The 23,722-nt window shown below is 40.8% G+C and overlaps 1 protein-coding gene across 1 annotated transcript; it reads left to right on the top strand.

Annotated features, from left to right (window-relative positions):
- The first annotated feature begins 230 nt into the window (after positions 1-230).
- Positions 231-23,123, top strand: LOC110584319 (oral-facial-digital syndrome 1 protein-like). Its single transcript, XM_044911633.1, has 9 exons — positions 231-438; positions 616-714; positions 4,710-4,910; positions 7,061-7,129; positions 7,216-7,243; positions 18,761-18,868; positions 21,054-21,190; positions 21,514-21,687; positions 22,968-23,123. The coding sequence occupies exons 1-9, from the start codon at positions 430-432 to the stop codon at positions 23,121-23,123; spliced, it is 981 nt and encodes a 326-aa protein (XP_044767568.1). The 5' UTR covers positions 231-429.
- Positions 23,124-23,722: the final 599 nt, after the last annotated feature.

Here is a 23,722-nt window from a genome sequence, read left to right as displayed (position 1 = left end):
GTCCGGCCAGAGGCCTGCGCAGCCAAGCGCATGCGCCGTAGTACTCCCGAGCAGGGCGGTTCGGTTTGGCGGGCGGGGAGGGGCGGGATCAACGCTGAGCCCGGCGAATTCCGGGTCGTACCTCGTTTTCTCCTGTTGCCTCACTACCGGTCCCCGCCCTCCAGCTGCGTGGGAAAGTCGCGTGTGGACCACGACCCCGCCTACCCATCAGAACCGCTGAGAAAGGAAGTGCGAGTGTGGTAGAGTTCCTAGTTGAGCGTGAGAGGCAAAGTGTTCGGCTCTCTTGTTCCCGACTGGCCCCCAGGCAGAGACTGGGCTCTGCAGGCCGGGATTCCCCCTCGTCCTGAGCCTGTAGCTCGGGCTAGGTGTTAACTCGGGCCAAGGCAGGACCGGCTGGGGGAAGTCGGGGGCAGGGGAAGCTGACGGCTGATGGCTCAGGTAGATACACTGGCCCCTCCTCAGGGACCGGTGGAAACGTAATCTCTTGTTTGTTTTCGTTATAGCTTCTTCAACCCTGCTCAGCCTCTTAGGGTTTCCCTGGAGGCCACTGGTCTATTTTCAGAAATTCATGGTCCGTGTGCCCGCCAGGTAACCCGTAACCGTTTTTTCTTCCAGTCCTCTATGCCTCCCAAATCTGACGTGTTGAGTCAAGATGAACTGCGAAAAAAGCTATACCAGACGTTTAAGGATCGGGGTATACTGGACACGCTCAAGGTATCCGTTTTAGCCGTATCTTTTACATAACTTTTACAAGTTAACCTGTAACAGGCAGTCCACATTTAAATACATCCAGGTCTTGGCTTTTAAAAATAGTATGACGTAGGTTGTATTGCTAAGTTACATTTTTATGTTCCTGTGTAACTCTTTGTAATGGAACACGGAAGTCTTAAATGGTTTGGAGTTTGGTCTTAAAAGAGCATATTCAAATAATAGGTTTATTGGACTGATACTAAGGTAGTAGTGGGTAGCTTTATAAAGTGAACACATTCTAATAAAATTGGACTTGGTTTATAAAGCTGGCTTGCAAGTCCTGAATTAATAAGTGGTTTTGTAATAGTATGCGCTTTTGAATGAAAGAAATTGACACCATATAGAAAACATTAGGTGTACTAGTTACCATAGAATAATTTCTTCCTTAAAACGTATTGAAATGTATAAATATTTGGGCAGCAAATATTAGTACATATTATATGAAGGAGTAGGATTAGCTCACGTGTTTTCAAGAAGTAGGATTAGCTCACGTTTTCATTACTGTATACATTTCAAAAGTCTATTTTATATTTAAAATGTTAAAGTAAGGGGGCACCTGGGTGGCTCAGTTCCTTGAGCCTCCAATTCTTGGTTTCAGCTCAGGTCATGATCAGGGTTGTGGACTCAGCCCATGACCAGCTTCGGGTGGGGCCTACTTAAGATTCTGTCTTTCCGGGCGCCTGGGTGGCTCAGTTGGTTAAGCGACTGCCTTCGGCTCAGGTCATGATCCTGGAGTCCCGGGATCGAGTCCCGCATCAGGCTCCCTGCTCAGCAGGGTACAGTATGCTTCTCCCTCTGACCCTCCTCCCTCTCATGCTGTCTCTCATTCTCGCTCTCAAATAAATAAAATCTTTAAAAAAAAAAAAAAAAAAGTCTTTCCTTCTCCCTCTGCCCCTCCCCCCCCCTTAAAAAACATGTTAAGGAAAAGCAAGCTTCTTAAAAAATTTTCCTCCCTCTCCCATTGTTTTGGTAACTTAAACCTTGAGATTAATCTGAAAAATCTAGAAAAACATGGAGAAACATCATCGCTAATACAGCCACTAATTGGCGTAAGTGTTTTTTGTTTTTGTTTTTTTTTTAAGTAATCTCCGTACCCAATGCAGGGCTCGAACCCACAACCTGGAGACCGGGAGTCCCACACTCCACCGACTGAGCCAGCCAGACACCCCTCCTTTTTAATCTGATATTATATGGTGAACATTTTCCTGTGTCCTTTATAGTTCCTTGAAATCCTCATTTTCAATGGCACCAGGCTTGTCTTTGAATGTATGGGTAATTTATATAGCAGTCCCCTGTTGAAGACTCACATTATACCCAGGTCTACACATTCTTTCAATTGCATCTCTCACTTTTTGCCTGGGATGGGTTAAGTGACATTACTGAATCAAAAGCCTGAGCTTTTTTTCCTTAAAGATTTTATTAGAGCATGAGCACGGGGAGGGGCAGAGGGAGTGGGAGAAGCACTCTCCCCACTGAGCTCGGAGCCCTTTTGGGCTCCATCCCAGGAACCTGAGATCATGACCCAAGCTGAAGTCAGATGCTTAACTGACTGAGCCACCCAAGGCCTGAGCTTTAAGGCTCTCGGTATATGGGTCTTGTTCTAGAAAGATTGTAATAGTGTATATTCCACCAGCAATTTGATAATACTTATCTCTCCAATGATATTATCATGACATTTTTTAAAACATGTGAAACCCTTTACTCTTCCTTTTCATCATTAATGGGGTTGCACATATTTTCTGGCCATTTGTATGTTTTCTGTGGATTGGCAGTTTATGTTCCTTGCCCATTTCCCCCTCCCACCCAGCGGTGTTTTATTAATGTATAAGATTTCTTTTAATAGAAACTTAATTTCTTTTCCAATTTTGCAGCCATACTTTATCTTGGTGTTCAATTTTAATTTGGTTCTAAAAGTATTGCTGTACATTTTTAATATGGTCAAATCTGTTGGTTTTTTTGCTAATTATTCTCAGTTCTCTAAGAGAACAAATATTCACTATGTTTTTAAAAGGCCTTATTTTTTTTTACAGTTAACTCTTTAACCCACTTGGAATAAATTGTAGTGTATAATGCATTAATATGCTTTCTAATGTGGAATGGTCCTTGGATTCCTGGCCATGGCATATTTTCTTTTTACTGTCTTCTGAATTAGATTTGAGAGTGTTTCATTTGTAGTCACAAATGATACTGATGTATCCTTATCCTTCTTAATCTGTCCTTGTTTGGGTTTGGTATCAGGATTGTGCTAGCTTTGTTCACTTTACAAATGTGTATCTTCTAGAGAAATATTGTTTTCTTTGTGCCGCTGGCTCTTCAATTCTGTTATTCCAGCCTTACCAGTGGCAAGACAGATTTTTACTTACTAAGTTGGAGCTAATTTGTTTTCTCAGTTCAGTGACGGTGGCCTGAGTGAGTTTTAATTTTTAAAATTCATTGAATTTTTTAATGGCCTAATTAACATTCTATTTGGGTGTTTGAAAAGAATTTCTGGTGAAGTACAAAGTCCGGTATCTATTAAATGGAGTTTATCAAGTCTTTTTCCTTATTTTGAGTCTACTCTTAATATCTGAGAGAGTTGTGCTGAGGATGCACAAGTCTCTTCTCTCCCAGTTCCCCTCCCCACCCACAATAATTGTACTTATTTCTGTTTTAGGAATATCAATTCTGAATGGATTTCCCTCTTTTTTACATTGGCTGCTGCAGAGCCCCCAGCCAGTTGTGGGATTCCTTCCAGCAAGTGCTGGATGGCTTGCTTTTTGTGTTTGTTGAGCTGGGGATTCATCTGTAAGGTCCTTTGCTTTTTTTTTTTTTCTACCTTTATTTTCCTTCCTGCTTCTGTCACTCCTCTAAATCTTATCCTGTTTCAGTATTTGTTTGCAAGACACCCTAAGGCATTTTATTAAGCTGGATTTAAATATATTCTTTAGTAGTTACAAATTAATTAAATCACCTCTAAATTTTACTGGTGGAGAATGCTATAATTTCTCTTGTTTTATTTGTTACTGAACTGTACTAGATGAGGCAGGACATGCGTATTCTGTTCAGTGTAAATGTTTGTTTTTTTGTTTTGTTTTGTTTTTTTTAAACTGTGGGACTTTAGACGTAAACTAAGGCCTGTTCTATACTGGTAATTATATACTGTTCTACTCTTGAGGTAAAGGATAGAAGAAAGAAGTATAACAAGAACTCCATTTGTTTCTTGCTTGTATTCTATTAATATGAATTCATTAGGTATCATTTACTGCTGAACCCCATGAATCTAGGCAGTGCAATCTTAAGCTCAGCCCAGTTGTATATTTCCAGGTGATATGCAAAATAGACTAGAACAAATACCCAATAGTCTGAGTAATTTAGGGAATTTTGTTAAAACCCAGATGAATAATGCTAGTGTTATAACCTTGAGAAAATGACCCACTTTGAACTGTAATTTCTCACTTATAAAATGTGAGAAAATTATTATACTTCAGTGTCTTGAGATGTAAATACTGTATGCAAAAGTACATCTTAATATGTTTTTGGGTTTACCAATTTCTCTCATATATGTGATTTCCCTTTTGGGAACCCAATTTTGTTTTGATCAATATGCCCAATATTTTCATATCCTTCAATAGTCCACAGAGAGGTGAGCAGGGGGCAGAATTGTCTCCTGCACTTGATACCCTGGTGAAAAGCTGCTGAAACGGGCTCCTGGGGAAGGGAAGTTAAAGTATACATGCGTTCTGGCTAACCACAAGTTAACTTGGAAGCTGGTGAAAACAAGTTTCTTTTTCCAAAACTCAGTGGGCCACTTGTGTCACAGGGTTATTTAGGGAATGGTTCCTAAGTTTTGGTCATGGATTCAGAACCATTCTGGAAATAAGGATGCTAATTCATGTGACAAATCTGTATATCTCCAGTGAAACAATCCTGCTGAAAATTTTTTCCTCCTTGGTTCATTTTTGTTTGTGTTTTTGAGCTAGACACAGCTCCGAAATCAGCTGATTCACGAATTGATGCACCCTGTGTTGAGTGGAGAACTGCAGCCCCGGTCCATTTCAGTGGAAGGGAGTGCCCTCTTAATAGGCGCTTCTAACTCTCTAGTGGCAGATTACTTACAAAGATGTGGCTACGAGTATTCACTCTCTGTTTTCTTTCCGGAAAGTGGTTTGGCCAAAGAAAAGGTAAAGTCTTTGCTTTTTCTCTTTTTGAATTTTCTATTAACAGCTTCTTTCTGAGATAACAGTAAGTGCTGCATAATAGTGGAGTATTCCTTGGCTAGCGAGGTCCGTTTCTCATTCATCTTTGAATTCAGATCATATATTCTATCACGTAACAAAGGGGCAGTACTGAAGTTGATTGTTTATTGTTATCAATTCCTTGGACTCTCGATTAGTCTTTGGTAAAATTGTGATGTGTAGAATCACTGTTTTGGAGCTAGAATTATCCTCCCATTCTGTGTAGTCTACTAAGACTCACAGTTGCCTTTTATGTTGAATGTCTGTTGTAAGATTGTCACTATACTAGTCACACTGCAGATGATGAGGAACCAGTCTCTGGAGAGGTGAAGTACTTTGCTCAAGGTCACATGATTTGTAAATATCAGTGCAGGGCGGTAAATCTAGATCTCTAAAATATGTTCTTCTTACTGTGTTAAAGTCTCTTCAGATATTTCTATTCTTTAGGATTACACAAGAGAAGTGAGGGATAAAATAGTTTTTAAAAGTCTATGACATTCTCAAATACTAAAACACCTGTTTTTACCAATTTTCTGATTATGTTTATGATAGATTGATAGACTGATACAGCCCACTTTGCCTATTTTTTTAATAGACTTAATTTTTTAGAGCAGTTGAGGTTCAGATCAAAATTGAGCAGAAAGGAGGATATCCCATATGCTCCCTGCTCCCACACATGCACAGCCTCCCCTACTAGCAAAATTTTTTGTTACGTACTTGACTTTTTTTTTTTTTTTTTTTGAAAGAGGGAGGCGGGGAGGGGCAGAAAGAGGAAAAGAGAGAATCTTAAGCAGGAAGAGAGCAGGGGGAGGGGCAGGGGGAGAAGCAGACTCCCTGCTCAGCAGAGAGCCCGAAATGGGGCTCGATCCCAGGCCCCCAGGACCATGACCTGGGCTCAAGGCAGATGCTTAACCACCTGAGCCGCCCAGGTGCCCCTAAAGTCCATAGTTTAACTCTTGGTGTTGTCTCTCTATTTTTATTCTTTATCTTGTCTGTAATTGACTAAAAGTTTCATATTCAGATGTTTTAAGAAAATAAGAACAATGTTAATATTTGAAAATTCAAATATGTTGTATTTATTTATTAACAACCAAATTTTATCAACATTAGGAGTTCTTGTTTGGTCCATCACTCTTTAAGTTTTGTTGTTGTTTGTTTGTTTAAAGTAAGCTCTAAGCCCAGCGTGGGGCTTGATCTCATGACCTCAAGATCAAGAGTCACATGAGCCAGCTGAGCCAGCCAGGTACCCTGAAGTTTCCAATTATGTTTCACAATTTAGCTTATTGGATGAGTAATAGTCAATAACATAGTTGTTAAAGCAGTAGTTAATACAGTTCACATACTTAAAGGTTTCTACTCTAAAATGCTGTACAGAATATTTTCTATAAAAGAAAACCACTTGAAAACCTATTCATGTTCTCAGGGTAGATCTAGTAAATGATAAGTATTGTAGTAGAAATAAGAATAGCCACCCAAGGGGTGCCTGGGTGGCTCAGTTGGTTAGGCATCTGCCTTCGGCTCAGGGTCATGATCCCAGGGTCCTGGGATCGAGTCCTGCATCGGGCTCCCTGCTCAGTGGGAGTCTGCTTATCCCTCTGCCCCTTACCCTGCTTGCTCTCTCTCTCTCAAATAAATAAATAAAATCTTAAACATTTTGGGTGGCTTTTTTTTTTTTTTAAGACTATTTTAGGTATGATTTAGTTATTGTAGTAAAGACAGTAAACCTTTATATTTTGAAGCAATAGTATTTTAAAAACTTTATTGCAGTTGAAAGACTCTGGAATTCACACATGTCTTCACTGGTTCATCAGCTATTTGAGTGTTTGTAATCCATAAGGCATTAACCATTTAGACCTATTAGACCAATTATCTTCATTGTGAAATATTTGGAGGTTAATTATGTGATCAAGAAAAATACTTTATCCTTGTGACTTTAATATGTTTGTTATCAATAGTATAAGAAAGTGCTTCAATTTTATATTAGCATGGTTATAATGTAATTTAATCTGAAGAATGACTCTTAGTCTTCAGAAATGTCCTAGTTTATCATTTAAACATTGATGTAAAGAATATGTCTAACTTTTCTTTTCCTTAAGGTATTTACTATGCAAGATCTATTACAACTCATTAAAATCAACCCTGAATCCAGGCTCTACAAATCACTGGTAGGATTGTTTAGTTTTTATAACCTGCTTTGGTCTGTTAATTGTAACTGAACAGTTGAGTAAAGATAAATATTTTCTTTTAACAGATTTCAGGATTTGATAAAGAAAACAAAGGTAGGAGCCTTCATCTTTGTAGAAAATAGCAAAATTTTTGTCATTTACTTTTTCCTGTAAAACTATGAAAGTAATAATATTGAGGGGTATGAGTAGGGAATTTAATATGAATTTGAGTTTCCATGCTGTGACAGTACCTTACCTTTTTATCTAATTTTTAAAAAAGCTTTTATTTAAGTAATCTCTACACCCAACATGGAGCTTGAAGTCACCATCCTAAGATCTAGGAGTCATATGCTCCACTGACTGAGCCAGCCAGGCGCCCCAATACCTTACCTTTAAATAGAATAATTCATCCATTTTGACAAATGTAGATCACTTCCCCAAATTTCACTCTTCTTACTTGCTCTTAGATACTCAAAAAACTATAGACAGAAGTTGATAGAACCCTAGAAATGATGTAAAAGCTACGTTTTATTCCCACTGTTGGGAACATTTCTGCACACACAAACTAACAATTTTAAGGCTAGGTTTCTTTGTAGCCTAGCTCTCCCCCTCAAGTACAGTTTATAGATCATTAATATTTGCTTAAAAAAATGAAGTATCTGGTCAGTAATAAGTGCTGCATATATATTTTTTTATTAAGTGTTTATGTGAGCCTGATAAATTGCTTTCATCTTGGCTTTGATAATAACCTTCATAGAGTCTATAACATGCCAGACCATGGGCTAGACTTGACGGTGGACTTTGTAGCATGAACTTAAGCTGGTAACTTGCCTGTAATGCATATTCTTTAGGTCTATTTTAAATAACCTGTAACATTATGTAGTGGCCCTTTTGTGTTGGTGTGCGCCTGGATTTTGTTTGTTGCCAGTATTGCTGCCATCCCCAGTAGGGCATTCATTTAGAACTTAGCATTCAGCAAACATTTGAGTACTTAGTTTCTGCCAACCATTAGTCTGTGACTCAACTGCCTAGTTTCTTGGGAGTAATGTTAGCAGAGGATGAGTAAATCAGATCACAAGACGTTCTGGAGTGCCTGTAAAGTAGGTCATCCACACTGAACTTCAGTATGGTAAGTGATCCTATATTCAGTATTCCAAGACGGTACTGTCTAATGTAAATTTCCCGTAATGATAGGGATGTCTGTGTCTGTGCTATCGGATATGGTATCCACTAGCCATGTGTGAAATGTGGCTAGTGTAGCTGAGCTGACTCTTCAATTTAAATAGCCATACATGAATGGTGGTTATGACATTGGACAGGGCACAGATCTAAGGTATATAGTGGATATCTGTAGCTTAACTATTCTTTCAGAAGGAAACTTGGGGCCTAAAGGGATATTAAGAAATAATCCACTTATTAGAGGTATTTCATGTTATCTTTAAAAATAGTTTTTCACCTTTACACGCTCTGTTTAAATGCTTCTGGTTCAGAAAGACGTGGTTAACAGCTCTTACCAGCTTCACCCAGCATCCTAGTATAAGTTCTGAAATTCAGAAAAGCTATGCATAGCAGATATGTCAGGCATCCTCATGGCAAAATTTGGGTAGAACTCTTGGCTGACACTAAATGTTAAAATGAAATAATTTAAAAAATTCGTGTCTTCCAATTAAGAACATCAGAAAACATGTAGGAAGATACTTTGTGCCTGTTTATGCCCTTACAGAGACCTATAGTTTTATGTTACTTTGTCTGTATTTGAGGGTTCTGGGTTGTTGAATGGCCATAGTACTTTTCCCCTAGATTACACTTACCCATCCTTTCCACCCCTAACTTTTCAGAGATAATAATGCCGAGAAAGAAGCTGTGCAGAGAATTTGGATGAGGGCAGAAAATTTGGACATTGGCTCTTTGTTTTCTGGAACTTAAAATCCTTACCTGTGATGGGTAAAAGAATAGCTACATATATCAGTGGGACAGAACAGCAAGCCCAGAAATCAGTCTACACAAATACAGTTGACCTTTGGACACCACGGGGGTTAGGGTCTCTGACCCTCCCCACCAGGGCCGCTGCACAGTCCCAGTCCACATAGAATTGTTGACTGCCCCAAAACTAACAGCCTGCTGCTGACTGGAAGCCTTACTGATAACATAAACTGTCAACACATATTTTGTGTGTTAAATGTATTATATACCGTACTCTCAAAGTAAGCTAGAGAAGAGCATGTCGTTAAGAATCAAAACAAAGAGAAAATACGTTAACAGTACTGCCCTATATTGATTGAAAAAAAATCCCCATATAAAGGCCCCGTTGTTCAAGGGTCAACTGTGTAGTCAACTGATTTTTGTTAAAGGGTGGAGGTAGTTCAAGGGAGGAAGGATGGTCTTTTCCACACATGGTACTGGAACAATTGGACACTCATACACAAAAATGAACCTAGACACCTTATACCTTACATAAGAATTAAAATACACTGTAGATCTAATTTTAAATATGAAACTATAAAACTTATGTAAGAAAACATTAAAACATGTATGTGACCTTTGGTTTGGTGAGGAGCTAAAACACTAAAAGCATATATATAAAAGAAAAAAATTGACCAGTTAGACTTCATTAAAATCAAAAACATCTGCTCTGAAAGACACTGAGAATGAAAACACAAGCCCTAGACTGGGAGAAAATATTTGCAAAGGACACATCTCCTAAAAGACTTGTATCAAAAATACACAAAGAACTCTTAAGGAGACAACCCAGTTAAAAAATGGGTAAAGGATCTGAACAGACATGTCACCAAAGAAGATATAGAGATGGCAAATAAGCCACAAAAAGATGTTCAGTGGCAATTGTTATTAGGGCAAGGCAAATAAAACAACAAAGAGATCTCCCCATACCCCTGTTAAAATGGTAGAAATCCAGACTACTTACAACGCCAAATGTTGGTGAGGATGTGGAGCAACAGGAACTCCCATTCATTGATCGTGTGAGTACAAAATGGTATAGCCACTTGGGGAGATTGGTAGTTTCTCACAAAGCTAAACATGGTCTTACCATACCGTCTGACAGTGATGCTCCTATTTACCCAACTGATTAGAAAACTTAGGTCCACATATAGCAACTTTATCATAATTGCCAGAAATTGGGAGCAGCCAAAATGTCCTTGAGTGGGTGAATGGATAAACAAGCTGTGATACATCCAGACAATGAAATACTATTAGGCTAAAAGGAATGAATTGTGAATCCATGCAAAAATAAAATCTGGGGCGCCTGGGTGGTGCGGTTGGTTAAGCGTCCGACTCTTGGTTTTGGCTCAGGTCATGATGTCAGGGTTGTGGGATCGAGCCCTGCATCAGGCTCCCTGCTTAGCAGGGAGTCTGCTTCTCCCTCTCCCTCTGCTCCTCTCCTCTGCTTGTGCTCGCTCTCTGTCAAATAAAGTCTTAAAGGCAAAACTATAGAGCTGGTAAGTGGATTGGTGGTTGCCAGGGATTTGGAGGGAAGGGGTGTAGGAGGTTGAATAGGTGAAGCATAGGGAATTCTTTAGGGTCATGAAGGTATTTTGTAGGATACTGTAATGGTAGGATATATAGCACTAGATACTGGTCAAAGCCTGTAGAACTTTATAGTACAAAGGGTGAACCTTAATGTAAGCAAATTTAGGAGGTCAGGTGATCCCAGGATGGACTGCAGTATGTGACAAAACCATCTAATAACCTCACTGGAGGGGATGGGGAAAAAAAAGATACTGAGCTTGACCAACTTTGGAAATGAATACTGTGAGGCTAAAAGCAAATGAAACTGTATGTAGGCACCATATTCGGGGTGACAGTTACTTCTCATGGAGGTACTGGTTAACAGATAGTTACTTCTCATAGAGGTGCTAGTTAACAATTTGGAAACCATTGTACATGTATGATGGAACTGAACAATTAGCTAAATGGATAGTAGAGGGTGAGAGCTGGGTTTCTCACTGTTAGGGTGCAATTTCACAGATCAGTAAGATGACGAGGCAAGAATGATCCATGTGGTAATGGATTTGTTGGAGCCCTCAGTATAAGCTCAAGTTTAGCTTAATATAGATGCAGAGGATATATAGAAGTATTTATAGATATGTATCTACACAGGTTAGTGGAACATTCAAATTTCCTTGTTCTGCAGGCTGAGAGGGCCTAGAAGCAGTGACACCCTAATAGCCATGAGCACACCTAGTGCCCACATCGGAACACTTAAGGTTTGGTTTCCAATACCATTCCATAATAATAGCAACCAAGGCTGCCTGGAGCAATGGCTGATTCCAGGGCTGGGGCAGAGAATGTACCAGATGAGCCTGGAGTCTTTTACAGTGCCAGATGAAAGGAAATGCTTAATTTAAAAAAAATCCACTGTGAAAGAGCTTCCAAAGGCCAAAGCTAGAACACATGGAGCAACAAAATAAAATATTGGATTATATAAAATATTACATAATCACATAGGAATTGAAATAGAATGTATAAAATACCCGTGAGTCCGTACCAGTGTAAATAAATGAGACTAGAGAATTCCTTCTTAGAGGGGGTATATATATGGGGAGGGGAGAGGGGAGAAGTGAACTAATTAGGGGCCTGTGAATAGTACTACAGAACTGGGAAAAGGTGACCATTCTTCACCTAGAATGAGTGAGGGGAAGAGCACATCTCGAAAGATTATCTACTGCAGCATCTCGAAGAAAATTTCTGCAATAGGTCTACTTTTTCTATAAAGGCAGAGCAGACACGCCGGAGCATAACAGTAGCAGGAAGTTGTGAGGAGAGAACAGGAGGACTGGGGGGGAAAAAGGTCAGGAGAAGATCAGTGGATGAGCCAAAGAGGAACTGCAAGCATTGGGTATGAAAGAACAGAGTGTAGGTCACGTTAGAGGAAGTGAGAAACAGTAGATTTTAAAATCTTCAGAAAAGGGAAAAAACGAACAGGCCTTTAACTTGGCTGATGCAGAAGCCAAATCCTTCCAACTGTTTGTTTTTTTTTTTTTTTTAAGATTTTTATTTCACAGAGAGACACCGCCAGAGAGGGAACACAAGCAGGGGGAGTGGGGGAGGGAGAAGCAGGCTTCCCACCGAGGAGGGAGCCTGATGTGGGGCTCAATCCCAGGACCCTGGGATCATGACCTGAGCCTGAGGCAGACGAAGGCAGACGCTTAATGACTGAGCCACCCAGGCGCCCCCTTCCAACTGTTTTAAGAAACTAAAAACTTCTAAATTTATACTCCTGGTTTAAAAGTTTCACACTATTCAGAAAAGTATAAAGTGAAAGAAAAGTGGAAATCGCTGCCTTTATTCTCTGATCTCCCTTTCCACGGGTACCTAGAATGAATAGTTTCTCCTACCAGAATTTCATTTATGAATGTGAAAGTCTGTGTGATTAAAACCTACATATAATCATAAATGGGCTCGTATTATTCTGTTTTGCAATTTGCTTTATTCACCAATATATCTGCATATTCAAAATATTTTTAAAGAATGTTTTTAACCCCCATTGGTGGAGATTTCATTGTTTTATTGTTTTGCCGTAGGAAGCAATCAGTGTGTAGAGTACACCCTTTGTGGGCTTCTGGAAGTATAGCTGTGTAAACTTACGGAAGTGGAATGATGAGGTCAAAGGGCATGTGCATTTGAGCACACACAAACCCTGACAAAATTCCCTCCCAAGTGAACGAGCATGTCTGTTTCTCCACTCCCCTGTGTGGAAGAAGTTGACTTCAACCATCATGGATGACTTTGAGAGGTTCAAGAGTTCAGTGGGGGAAGTCACTGCAAATGTGGTGGATATAGCAAGACAACTAGAATTGGAGCCTGAAGATGGGACTGAATTGCAGCATTCTCAGGATCAAACTTGAACAGATGAGTTGCTTCTTATGGATGAGCAGAGGAAGTGGTTTCTTGAGCTGGAATCTACTGGCGAAGATGTGGTGAAGGTTGTTGAAGTGACAACAAAGGATTTAGATTATTACATAAACGTAGTGCCAGGGTTCGAGAGGATTGACTCCAATTTTTTTTTTTTTTTTTAAGATTTTATTTATTTGTCAGAGCACAAGTAAGCAGAGCAGCAGGGAGAGGGAGAAGCAGACTCCCCGCGGAGCAGGGAGCCTGATGCGGGGTGCGGGGCTCGATCCCAGCACCCTGGGATCATGACCTGAGCCGAAGGCAGACGCTTAACCGACTGAGCTACTCAGGCGCCCTGGAGTGACTCCAGTTTTGAAAGAGGTTCTATTTTGAGTAAATCATGTGCTACAGAAAACTCGCGAAAGGAAGGGTGAATGTGGCTGAGTTCATTGTTGTCCTGCTGTTGGCCACAGCCACCCCACCTCCACCAGCCACCACCCTGATCAGTTATCAGCCATCAACACCAAGGCAAGACCCTCCACCAGCAAGAGTACGACTGGCCAAAAGCTCAAATGATGGCTAGCATTTTTAGCAATATTTTTTTTAATTTTTAATTTTTTTTTTAAAGATTTATTTAACAGAGATACAGCAAGAGGAGGAACACAAGCAGGGGGAGTGGGAGAGGGAGAAGCAGGCTTCCCGCGGAGCAGGGAGCCCGATGTGGGGCTCGATCCCAGGATCCCGGGATCATGACCTGAGCCGAAGGCAGACGCTTAACGACTGAGCCACCCAGGCGCCCCAATTTTTAGCAATATTTTTAAATTAAGATATGTACGTTGCTGTTTTAGACATAGTGAATGTTATTGCACACTTAGTAGGCTTGAGTATAGTGGAAACATTACTTTTATATGTACTGGGAAACATTCATTAGACTTGATTTATTGTGATACTCACTGTATTGCACCGGTCTGGAACTGAAATTGCAGGATCACTAAGGTATTCCTGTATTTTTTTTTTTTTTTAATGGATGTGTCCCAATTAACTTAATGCCATAACTGATGAATCCAACAGCATTATGGACAATGCAGTCATGAACATTATATATATGTATACCTATTTTTCAATCAAAATACTTGTATAATAATACAAAATGCAGAAATTATAAATATAGCTTGGTGAAACCATCAAAAAATAAATGTACCCAGGAAATACCTCCCACCACAAGAAATAGAACAATACCAGCATCCCAGAAGCCTCCCTTGTATCCTTCCCAATCACTATGCTTTCCCTATTACCCAGTCTTAACTGCTCTTCTGATATCTAGCACCATAGATTATTAATGCCTGTTTTTACACTTTATATGCATGTAATCCTACAATATATCCTTTTTTTTTTTAACATTCTATTTATTTGAGAGAGGGACAGAGAAAGTGAGAGAGAGCACAAGTGGGGTGAGGGGCAGAGGGAGAAGCAGACTCCCCGCTGAGCAGGGAGCCCGATGCGGGGCTCGATCCCAGGACCCTGGGATCATGACCTGAGCTGAAGGCAGACACTTAACAACTGAGCCACCCAGGTGCCCCCCCTACAATATATCTTGAGTATGGCTTCTTTCTCTCAGCATTATGACATTGACTGATACTATTTTAGCATTGGTTTGTTCATATTAATTGCTATGCATTCCATTGTGTGAGTATATGGTTATTTTTTATTCAAGTATAATAGAGTTATATTAGTTTCAGGTGTACAATATAATGATTCAACAATTCTATATATTTCTCAGTACTAATCGTAACAAGTATACTCTTAATCCTCTTTATCTATTTCACTCATCGCCCCACCCACCTCCCCTCTGGCAACTATCAGTTCTATGTATTTAAGAGTCTGTTTGTCTCTTTTTCCTTTGTTTCTCCATGTATTTGTACTTTACAGATTTTTTTCTTATGGTTGATTTCTAGTTGCATACTGTTGTGGTTGGAAAAGATTCATGATATGACTTCAATCTTGTTGAATTTGAGACTTGTGGCCTAACGTGATCTGTTTTGGAGAATGTTTAATGTACACCTGAAAAGAATGTGTATTCTGCTGTTTTAAGATGGAACCTTCTGAATATATCTGTTAGCCCCATCTGGTCCAGCATGTCCTTCAAAGCCACTATTTCCTTATTGATTTTCTGTCTGGATGATCTGTCTGTTGATGTAAGTGGAGTGTTATACTCCCTTACTATTATTATATTACTATCAATTACTTCCTTTATGTTTGTTATTAGCTGTTTTATATATTTGGGTGCTCCTGTGTTGGGTGCATAAGTATTTACATTGTTCTTTTTTTTTTTTTTTTTTTAAGATTTTATTTTTAAATAATCTCTACACCCAGCGTGGAGCTTGAACTCACAACCCAGAGATCAAGAGTTCCATGCTCCACCATTTGCCGGATAAATGTTTTTTCATCCCTTCACTTTTAGTCTACATGTATATTTAGGTCTGAAGTGATTCTTCTTTAGGCAGCATATAGATGGGTCTTGCTTTTTTTTTTTTTTTTTTTTTTTTAAGATTTTTTTATTTAGAGAGCAAGAGAGAGCCACATACGAATGGAGGGAAGGGCAGAATGAGAGACTCTTCAAGCAGACTCCCTGTTGAGCAGGAGCCTGGTGAGGGGCCCGATCTCATAATGCATGAAATCATGACCTGAGCCAAAACCAAAAGTCAGACACTTAACCAGCTGAGCCACTCAGGTGCCCCATAGATGGGTCTTATTTTTTGTCCATTCAGTCACCCTATGTTTTTTAAGTGGAGCATTTAGTCCATTTACATTGAAAGTAATTATTGATAGGTGTATACTTATTGCCATTTTGTTACATGTTGTATGTGCTCTGTTCCTTTCTTTTCTTGCTCTCTATGATCACAGTTTGCTGGCTTTCTTTAGTGATGTACTTAGATTCCTTTCTCCTTATTTTTGGTGTATCAGTGGTTTTGATTTGTTATATTTAGGCTCATAATAACATCTTATGCATATATCTGTATGTTAAGTTGATGGTTGCTTAAATTTGAACCCATTCTAAAAGCACTGAATTTTTACTCATCTCCCCCCATTCATTTTATGTATTATGATGTCATACTTTACATCCTTTTATTTTGTGAATCTCTTGACTGATTTTTACAGATATAATTGATTTTACTGCTTTTGTACTTTAACCTCCATGCTGGTTTTATAAGTGACTGATCTACTTTTATTATGTTTGTATTTAACTGTGAAATTTTTTCATATCCTAACTTTCTTATTCCTGATTATGGCCTTTTCTTAAAATTCAAAGAACTCCCATTAACATTTCTTGTAGGGCTGGTTTAGTGGTAATGAACTCCTTTAACTTTTGTCTGGGAAACTCTTTACTTCTATTCTGAATGATAGCCTTGCTGGGTAGAGCATGCTTGGTTGCAGATTTTTTTTTCCTTTCAGCACTTTGAATATATGTCGCCATGCCCTTGTGGCCTGCAAAATTTCTGAAAAATCAGCTTATAGCCTTTTGGGGTTTCCTTTGTATGTAACTGTTTGCTGCCTTTAAAATTCTCTATCACTACTTTTTGCCATTTTAATTACGTGTTTTGGTGTGGACCCCCTTAGGTTGATTTTGTTGGGGTCTCTCTGTGCCTCCTGGATCTGGATTTCTGTTTCCCTCCCCAGATGGAGGGTGTTTTCAGCTATTATGTCTTCAAATAAATTTTTTGCCCCCTTTTTTCTCTCTTCTCCTTCTGGGATCCCTATGATGCAAATGTTGTTATGCTTGATGGTGTTGCTGAGTTCCCTTAACCTATTCTCATTATTTATTATTCTTTTTTCTTTTTGGTGTCATCTTGGGAACTTTCCGTTATTCTGGCTTCCAGCTCACTGATCCGTTCTTCTGTCTCCTCTAATCTGCTATTGATTCCCTCTAGTGTATTTTTAATTTCAGTTGTAGTTGTTGAGTCTTTCATCTGTGATTGGTTCTTTTTTATATTTTCTTTCTCTTTGATGATGGTCTCACTGAGATCCTCCACTCTTCTCAAGTCCATCAAGTATCTTTATTTATTTATTTATTTATTTAAAAGTAGGCTCCATGCCCAGCATGGACCCCAACGCAGGGCCTCAACTCACGTTCCTGAGATCAAGACCTGAGCTGAGATCAGGAGTCAGACACTTAACCAACTGAGCCACACAGGTGTCCCCATTACTTTGAATTCTTTATCAGGCATATTGCTTTTCTCCATTTCATTTAGCTGTTAAAGGGCCAGTCTGGAGTTGCCATGGGATTGTAGTTGGGTGGTGTCAGCAGTCAGACCAGATCCCTGCTCTTAGCCTGTTTCCTGTGGCTAAGAGGTGGTTGGTGGGTGGGGCTGGCAGAGCAGATGTCTGCCCTGAGTCCATTTGCCGGGGCTGTAGTTGAGCTGATGTGTGTGGTTATCCTCTCCTATCTCCAGGGCAGGAGTCACTCTGTAGTGGTGGCTTATGGGGTGTATCGTGGCAGGAGGTGCTTTGGAGGGACTCCTGCCACTTGGGCATTGGATGGGGCAGATCCGCAGGAGAACACGGGAGCTGGGTGGTGGTAGTAAGGTAGGTAGGTGGGGGGTGGTGGTGTTCATGCTGTTCCCAGAAGTGTCTGGCTATCTAGACTTGGGGGTGTGGGGAGAAATGGCTCCTGACAGCTCTTTTGTTTTTGGAGACGTCTCCTGAAGATCTCTGCCCTTCCAGCACAGGTTCGAAGATTAGTAAATGAATCTCCTTCCAGGTATACCCCAGGAGCTTTTCAAACTGCTGCTTCTGTGCTGTTTCTATGTGGGGTTGTTTGTTATGCTGGCTCTTTAAGAGTGACACTCCATTTCCTGTTGCCCTCCAGCTCTCCCAGAGCTAAGCTCGCTGATTATTAAGGTACCTGGAGGGAAGCCCTGCTGACTGTAAAAACTCACAAAGTTAAGCCCCACTGGTTTTTAAAGCCAAATGATATGGGGACTTGTCTTTTCAGTGCAGGTCACCCCTGTCTGGGGTGCCTGGTGTGGCTGGGGTCTGCTCTTCTCCCTTCTCCGTGCTTGTGGTGTCCCTCCAATTGGTGGTTAGTTTGGTTCCCAGCTGTGTCTCTGCCCCTCCTGCCCTTTTCAGTGTGGCCTCCCCTCTACGATTAACTGTGGGATGTCTGTTCTGCCAGTCTTTGGGTTTGTTTTCTGGGTTAGTTGCTCTGCTGTGGCTGTTACCTAGGTATGTCCGTGGGAGGAGGTAAGTTTAGAATCTTCCTATTCTGCCATCTTCCCAGAAGTCCCATATGCCTGTGTTTTTAATCTTAGCAATCTTACTGGAAAAATATAGTCTCTCTGTTGTATTATTTTGCATTTGTTTATACTTTTGTTCACGTTTGACAGTTAAACTTTTTTTGTGTAAATTTTGTCCGTGTCTTGTTCCATTTTTCCATTTTTTTCTTCCTGAATTGTAAGAGCTCTTTGATATTATGAAAATTAGTCCTCTGTTTCCATATTACTGCAAATATTTTTTTTCCAGTGTATCACTTGTCTTTTGACTTCATTTCATGCCATATAGGTTTCTGATTTTTATATTGTTAGTGATAAATATTTATCCTTATTGCTTCTACGTTTTGCATCATGTTTGCAAAGGCCTTTCCTTAGAAATTATTCTTAAAAGATCTAGAATGTAAAAAAGGATAATGTTTTAAAACCAAGATTATATAAACAGTGACTGAGCAATGGTTAAATGAAAGAAATTTGTGCAGTGAAACTGTATTATACACTTTGTGTCTTTTAGGTTTTCTCATGCAGTTTTTAAGAGAATTGGCAGAATATCATCAGTCCAAAGTGAGCTGTGATATGGAAACTCAGACAAGTTCAACATTTCCTAGCAAAGACTCTCTTGGTAACTGTAGCCTTCTTTCAGAATTTTAATTGTTCTGTTTTCAAATGACAGAAATGACCTGATTTACTATATTACATGCTTGTTCTTGACTGGGAGGGATGCAACCTGCAGGTGGCGGAGGTGCCCATTTCCTCTGGAATCATTGTGGGAAGGGACCAGAACTGCTCTCCAGTACTGCTCCCTCCCTTCGTGACAGCTAAGGCTGCACTTTCCAAATCCTGGGGGGATCCAAAGGCCCACGTTCTTCCTTGTGTGTTGCATTCAACCTCTCTTAACTGGCAGGTTCTTCCCTATGTCTCATCTAACTTTATTTTACAGCCACTAAGTGAGAAAATCCTAGATGAGTTGCATTGCAGAGAACTAGACAAGTCAGTGGTGTATCACTTCAGTTTATAGTTGAGGAAATGGGGGTCCCCAGAGGAAGAGCAACTTGGAAACATTCTGGGGCAGAACTGATAGTAGAGTCCAAGTTTTCTAAAATTATGTGATTAATCGATTTCATGGCCCTTCCGGAGTCTTAAGGAGTAATGGTGCTTTTAACCTTTAAGGAGATGAGTCTATAATTGGTAAAAGCTACACTGTATAACTAGGCCTTTAATTTATTTTGGCATAGGTTTTATTCCATTGGGAACATGGTACATGCTTATTCTAGAACAGTGCTGTCCAATAATATGCGCCACATATGTATTTTTTAATTGCCTAGTGGCCATAGTAAAAAAACAAAAAACAAAAAACCCACAGGTGAATTTGTTTTAATATATTTTATTTAACCCAATATGACCAAAATATTCCAACATGTAATCAGTATAAAAAACATTAATGAGATTATTTTAGATAAAATTTCTGTGTTCAGTCCTTGAAATCTGGTGTGTCTTTTACACTTAGAGCACATGTCAGTTCAGATGATCACATTTCATCTATTCAGTGGCCGCATGCGGCTAGAGAGTCCTGTATTGAACAGCACAATTACAGAGCATTTGGAAAATACAGAAAAGTGAATGGAAAATATGTCTAAAATTTTTTTTTTAAGATTTCATTTATTTATTTGACAGAGACACAGCGAGAGAGGGAACACAAGCAGGGGGAGTGGGAGAGGGAGAAGCAGGCTCCCCGCGGAGCAGGAAGCCCGATGTGGGACTCGATCCCAGGACCCTGGGATCACGACCCGAGCTGAAGGCAGTCGCTCAACCGACTGAGCCACCCAGGCGCCCGGTCTAAAATTTTCTAAAGAGATGAACACTGCCAGTACTTCTGCCAGCCTTTTTTCATGTGCATTCTCTTTGGTGGGTGTTGGTGTTCTCCATGGCTGAGATTGTCCTCTAGGTACACATTTGCATGTTGCTGCGTGGTTGATTCTGATCCACAGTTGGTTTGAGGGCTGTGGGTCTACTGGAAACAGCGCTAGAATGCGAGATAGTGGACCTGGTCTCAGTCCCAGTTACACCATTACATAGTTGCTTAGCCCTCGAGGACTCACTCAAACTGTAGGGGCCACTTTCCTTCTCTGTAAAGCAGAGGAGTTGAAATACTTGATCTTTGGCTTATTTTAAAGTCAGTGTTTTGAACGTGTGAGTCACCTTTAACCAAAGTCCACTTCGTTCTGCCTTGGCATCTAGGGACTAGAAAGATGCCAGTGTTTTCTCACTTCTATTGTACGCTTTGCTTTCTTTGCCCCTGACATTTGAGGATGAAAATTTTCTAACGTACAAAAAGGTTGAAACAGTTGTACACTGAACACTTGTATACCTAGATGCTCCCAGCAAATTTTTTTTTTTTTAAAGATTTTATTTATTTATTTGAGAGAGAGAATGAGAGAGAGAGTAGAGTACATGAGAGGGGGGAGGGTCAGAGGGAGAAGCAGACTCCCCGCTAAGCAGAGAGCCCGATGCGGGACTCGATCCTGGGACTCCAGGATCATGACCTGAGCCGAAGGCAGTTGCTTAACCAACTGAGCCACCCAGGCGCCCCAGCTCCCAGCAAATTTGTGTGATACTTGCTCGAGCACTTGTCTGTCCCATCCATTTATCCGTCTTAATTTTTTGATGTTTCAGAGTCAATTGCAGAGATCCCTACACTTTCCCCTAAGTATACTCTTTGCTTTTGAACAGAGCTCTAGCCTCTTGCTCACCTGACCACATTTCTCTGTCCTAACTTCCTGTGTTGTTGTTGTTGTTTTTTTTAATAGCAGAAAAGCTTCAGCTAATTGATGATCAGTTTGCGGATGCTTACCCTCAGCGTCCCAAGTTAGAATCTTTAGAAATAAAGTTAAATGAATATAAGAGAGAAATAGAACAGCAGCTTCAGGCAGAAATGTGTCAAAAGGTAAGTTGTATCTTGTTGCTGTTAGCAAGAGTGATATTGGTGCTTATCTTTTGATGCCTTAATGTTAGGTATAAGGGGGAAAATGGAGAATCTTTATTAATGAATGTGATAAACTATTGCACATGTGATTTTTCTTTCTAATTGATGTCATTTTTTGTGCCTTTTGAATGAATGCTACAGGTACAGTGAATGAGGTGAAACTAAAGATGAGTTAAACTAAATATATTTAAGTAGAGCATTAGTGTTAAACCTAGCCATCAAGAGAGAAATTATTTCTTTAGTATAGTTATTGGTATTTATAGTTATTTGTAATCAATTGGCAGTTGAAATATTTTAAAGATACCAAAATAGCAAAAGTTAAAATGGAAGAGAAAAGAAAGGCTGAGAAGGAGTTAGCTGAGTTCCGGAACGAATTGGAGCGAGCTTGTCAAGCAAAATCTGAAGCCCTCATTTCTCGGGAAAAGATGGCTCTTGAGAGAATTCAAAAGCACCAAGAGGTAACATTTTACAATTATTTACTGGGTGTCTGTTTCCTGCAGCTCTTAGTAGATTGGCTCAAGGTCTGAGACTGGGTTGGGACAGTTGGTTAGACAAGACAGAGCCCTACAGGAGTACTAGGGACTGGGGTCAAGAGCACAAGTGGAAGGATCGGCCTTGAAAACGATATGCAGACTTCGTTCCTCTGAAATGGCTGGAAGGAAAGAACTATGAGTGCGAACATCCATGTGGGGATTGTGAGAAACTCACACTGAATAAGCTCCATCCTCTTGGGCAGATCTGAGGGTTAGGGGGGCAGCTTCCAGAAGAGGATCAGCAGTTGGGGAACGGTTGCGTGGGGGGAGAGGCAGAGCAATGCTCTGAGGCAGACAGGACTGGTGGCACGGTGTTGGTGGCCCAGCTGAGACGGGCAGCCTGTGACTGATATAGACCAAACCAAGCGCTTGTAGGCGATTGCTCTGTTCTAGTTCTTGGGAGGCTTTGTAAGGTTAGCCAGGGTAGAAAGAGGCGCCTGGGGAGCGGAGCTTTATAGAGCTGACTTGGCTTGAGAAAAGCAGCCTGTTTAATTGAAGACACTGGGGCTCGGTGGGGTGGTGAAGGAAGCCAGAGGGCAAGATGGGTGGCTACTAGCCCAGGGGAGAAGGAAAGGCCATGTGGCAGAGTCCGAGACCTCAAGGACTAGGTCTGGGGCTACCGACAGGTGGAAGGGTAAGCATGGGCCAAGAGGATAGGGTTGCAGGCGGAGTTGTCACATGAAGACTGGCAACAAAACGCAGTGTGCTGCCATTGGATCGAAGGTCAAGGTCCCCGGAGTAACGGAGTCCAGGCCTGCAGAAGTCAGTCAGGTGGCCATCTGATCTCTCATGGAGAGTGACTGGACAGGAGGTAGAAAGGTTGAGGCATGGCAGGAGGCGTGGGGTCCACTCTTGTAGGAGAATCCGGTTCCTTTCCCAAGGAACCGTGCCACCAGTCCGGTTCCTTTGACCGGCCTGGATTGGGACCACTGTTTCCTGTGTCCGGCCAGAACTGCTGCCGTCGGGAGCTCTTGCTCGGGGCTTCTCAGTCAGACCCAGTTGTTTCATGGTGATTACGTCCACTGTACGGTTTTGTTTACCATTTCTGGTGATTGGGCTCCTATAAAAATAAATGTGGGAAGCACTGTCTTTGAGATGATTGGATTATGTTTAGATGAACAACTGCATCAAGACCGGCGACTGACTAGTTCAGACCAATCAGTTACCAGACCAGAATACTCATTTAGTTAACTGATTCTCTGAAGGCTCTGGACAAGAAGGCCCTCCTCATGCAAAGCATCGTGTCTTTCTTCCACCACCTGGAATGCCCTTCTCCTTCCGTCCCTGATGAAACCCTCTTGGCCTTCGAAATCCAGCTGGAATGTCACCTCCTTGTGATGCCTTCCCTGGACTCCTACTGACAGACTGATTCGCCTGTCGCTCCTGCCACGGAGTCTTTCTGTATTTTGGTTATAAAATCCTCACATCATAGTCTGATTATTTCTCTCTCACTGACTGAACTGCACCTTTTGTAAAGGTGGGACCTGTATCTGCATCCTTCTCTGTCCAGCTCCGAGTGTGCTGTTTGACATAGGCTAGGTGTTCCATGAAGCCTTGCTCAGCAGACACACAAATGGAGGTGTGGCCCGTTCCTTCAGCTTGCTACTGCTGAGTCAGAACGGGAACTCAAACTTTCTGACAGCAACAGAAGCAGGGGAATTCTATTCTTTTGACGTTTTATTGCTAAACACCCATTTTGTCATTTTTTTCTTGCTGAAGCACTTACCCAAATTTTAAGCGTCCGAGAGATGTTACGTAGAATAAATAGACCAGGGATGTTAGGAATACAGGATAATGGAGTTTCACAGTCATTGAAGGAGGGAACATGTGTCTGGGTAAGGAATTGGGCAAAAAGCATACCTCGAATTGAAACCTCTTAAGAGAAAGGGAAATTGTAACCCTAAGTGTCTGGAGTTTGTTTTCTGGAATTTAGGAAGCAGGATGTTCAGATCTGTTTTAT

Source organism: Neomonachus schauinslandi, chromosome X (genome assembly GCF_002201575.2).
Source record: "Neomonachus schauinslandi chromosome X, ASM220157v2, whole genome shotgun sequence".
NCBI lineage: Eukaryota > Metazoa > Chordata > Mammalia > Carnivora > Phocidae > Neomonachus > Neomonachus schauinslandi.
Note: the sequence above shows the minus strand (reverse complement) of the source record. Positions and strands in the feature narration are given on the sequence as shown.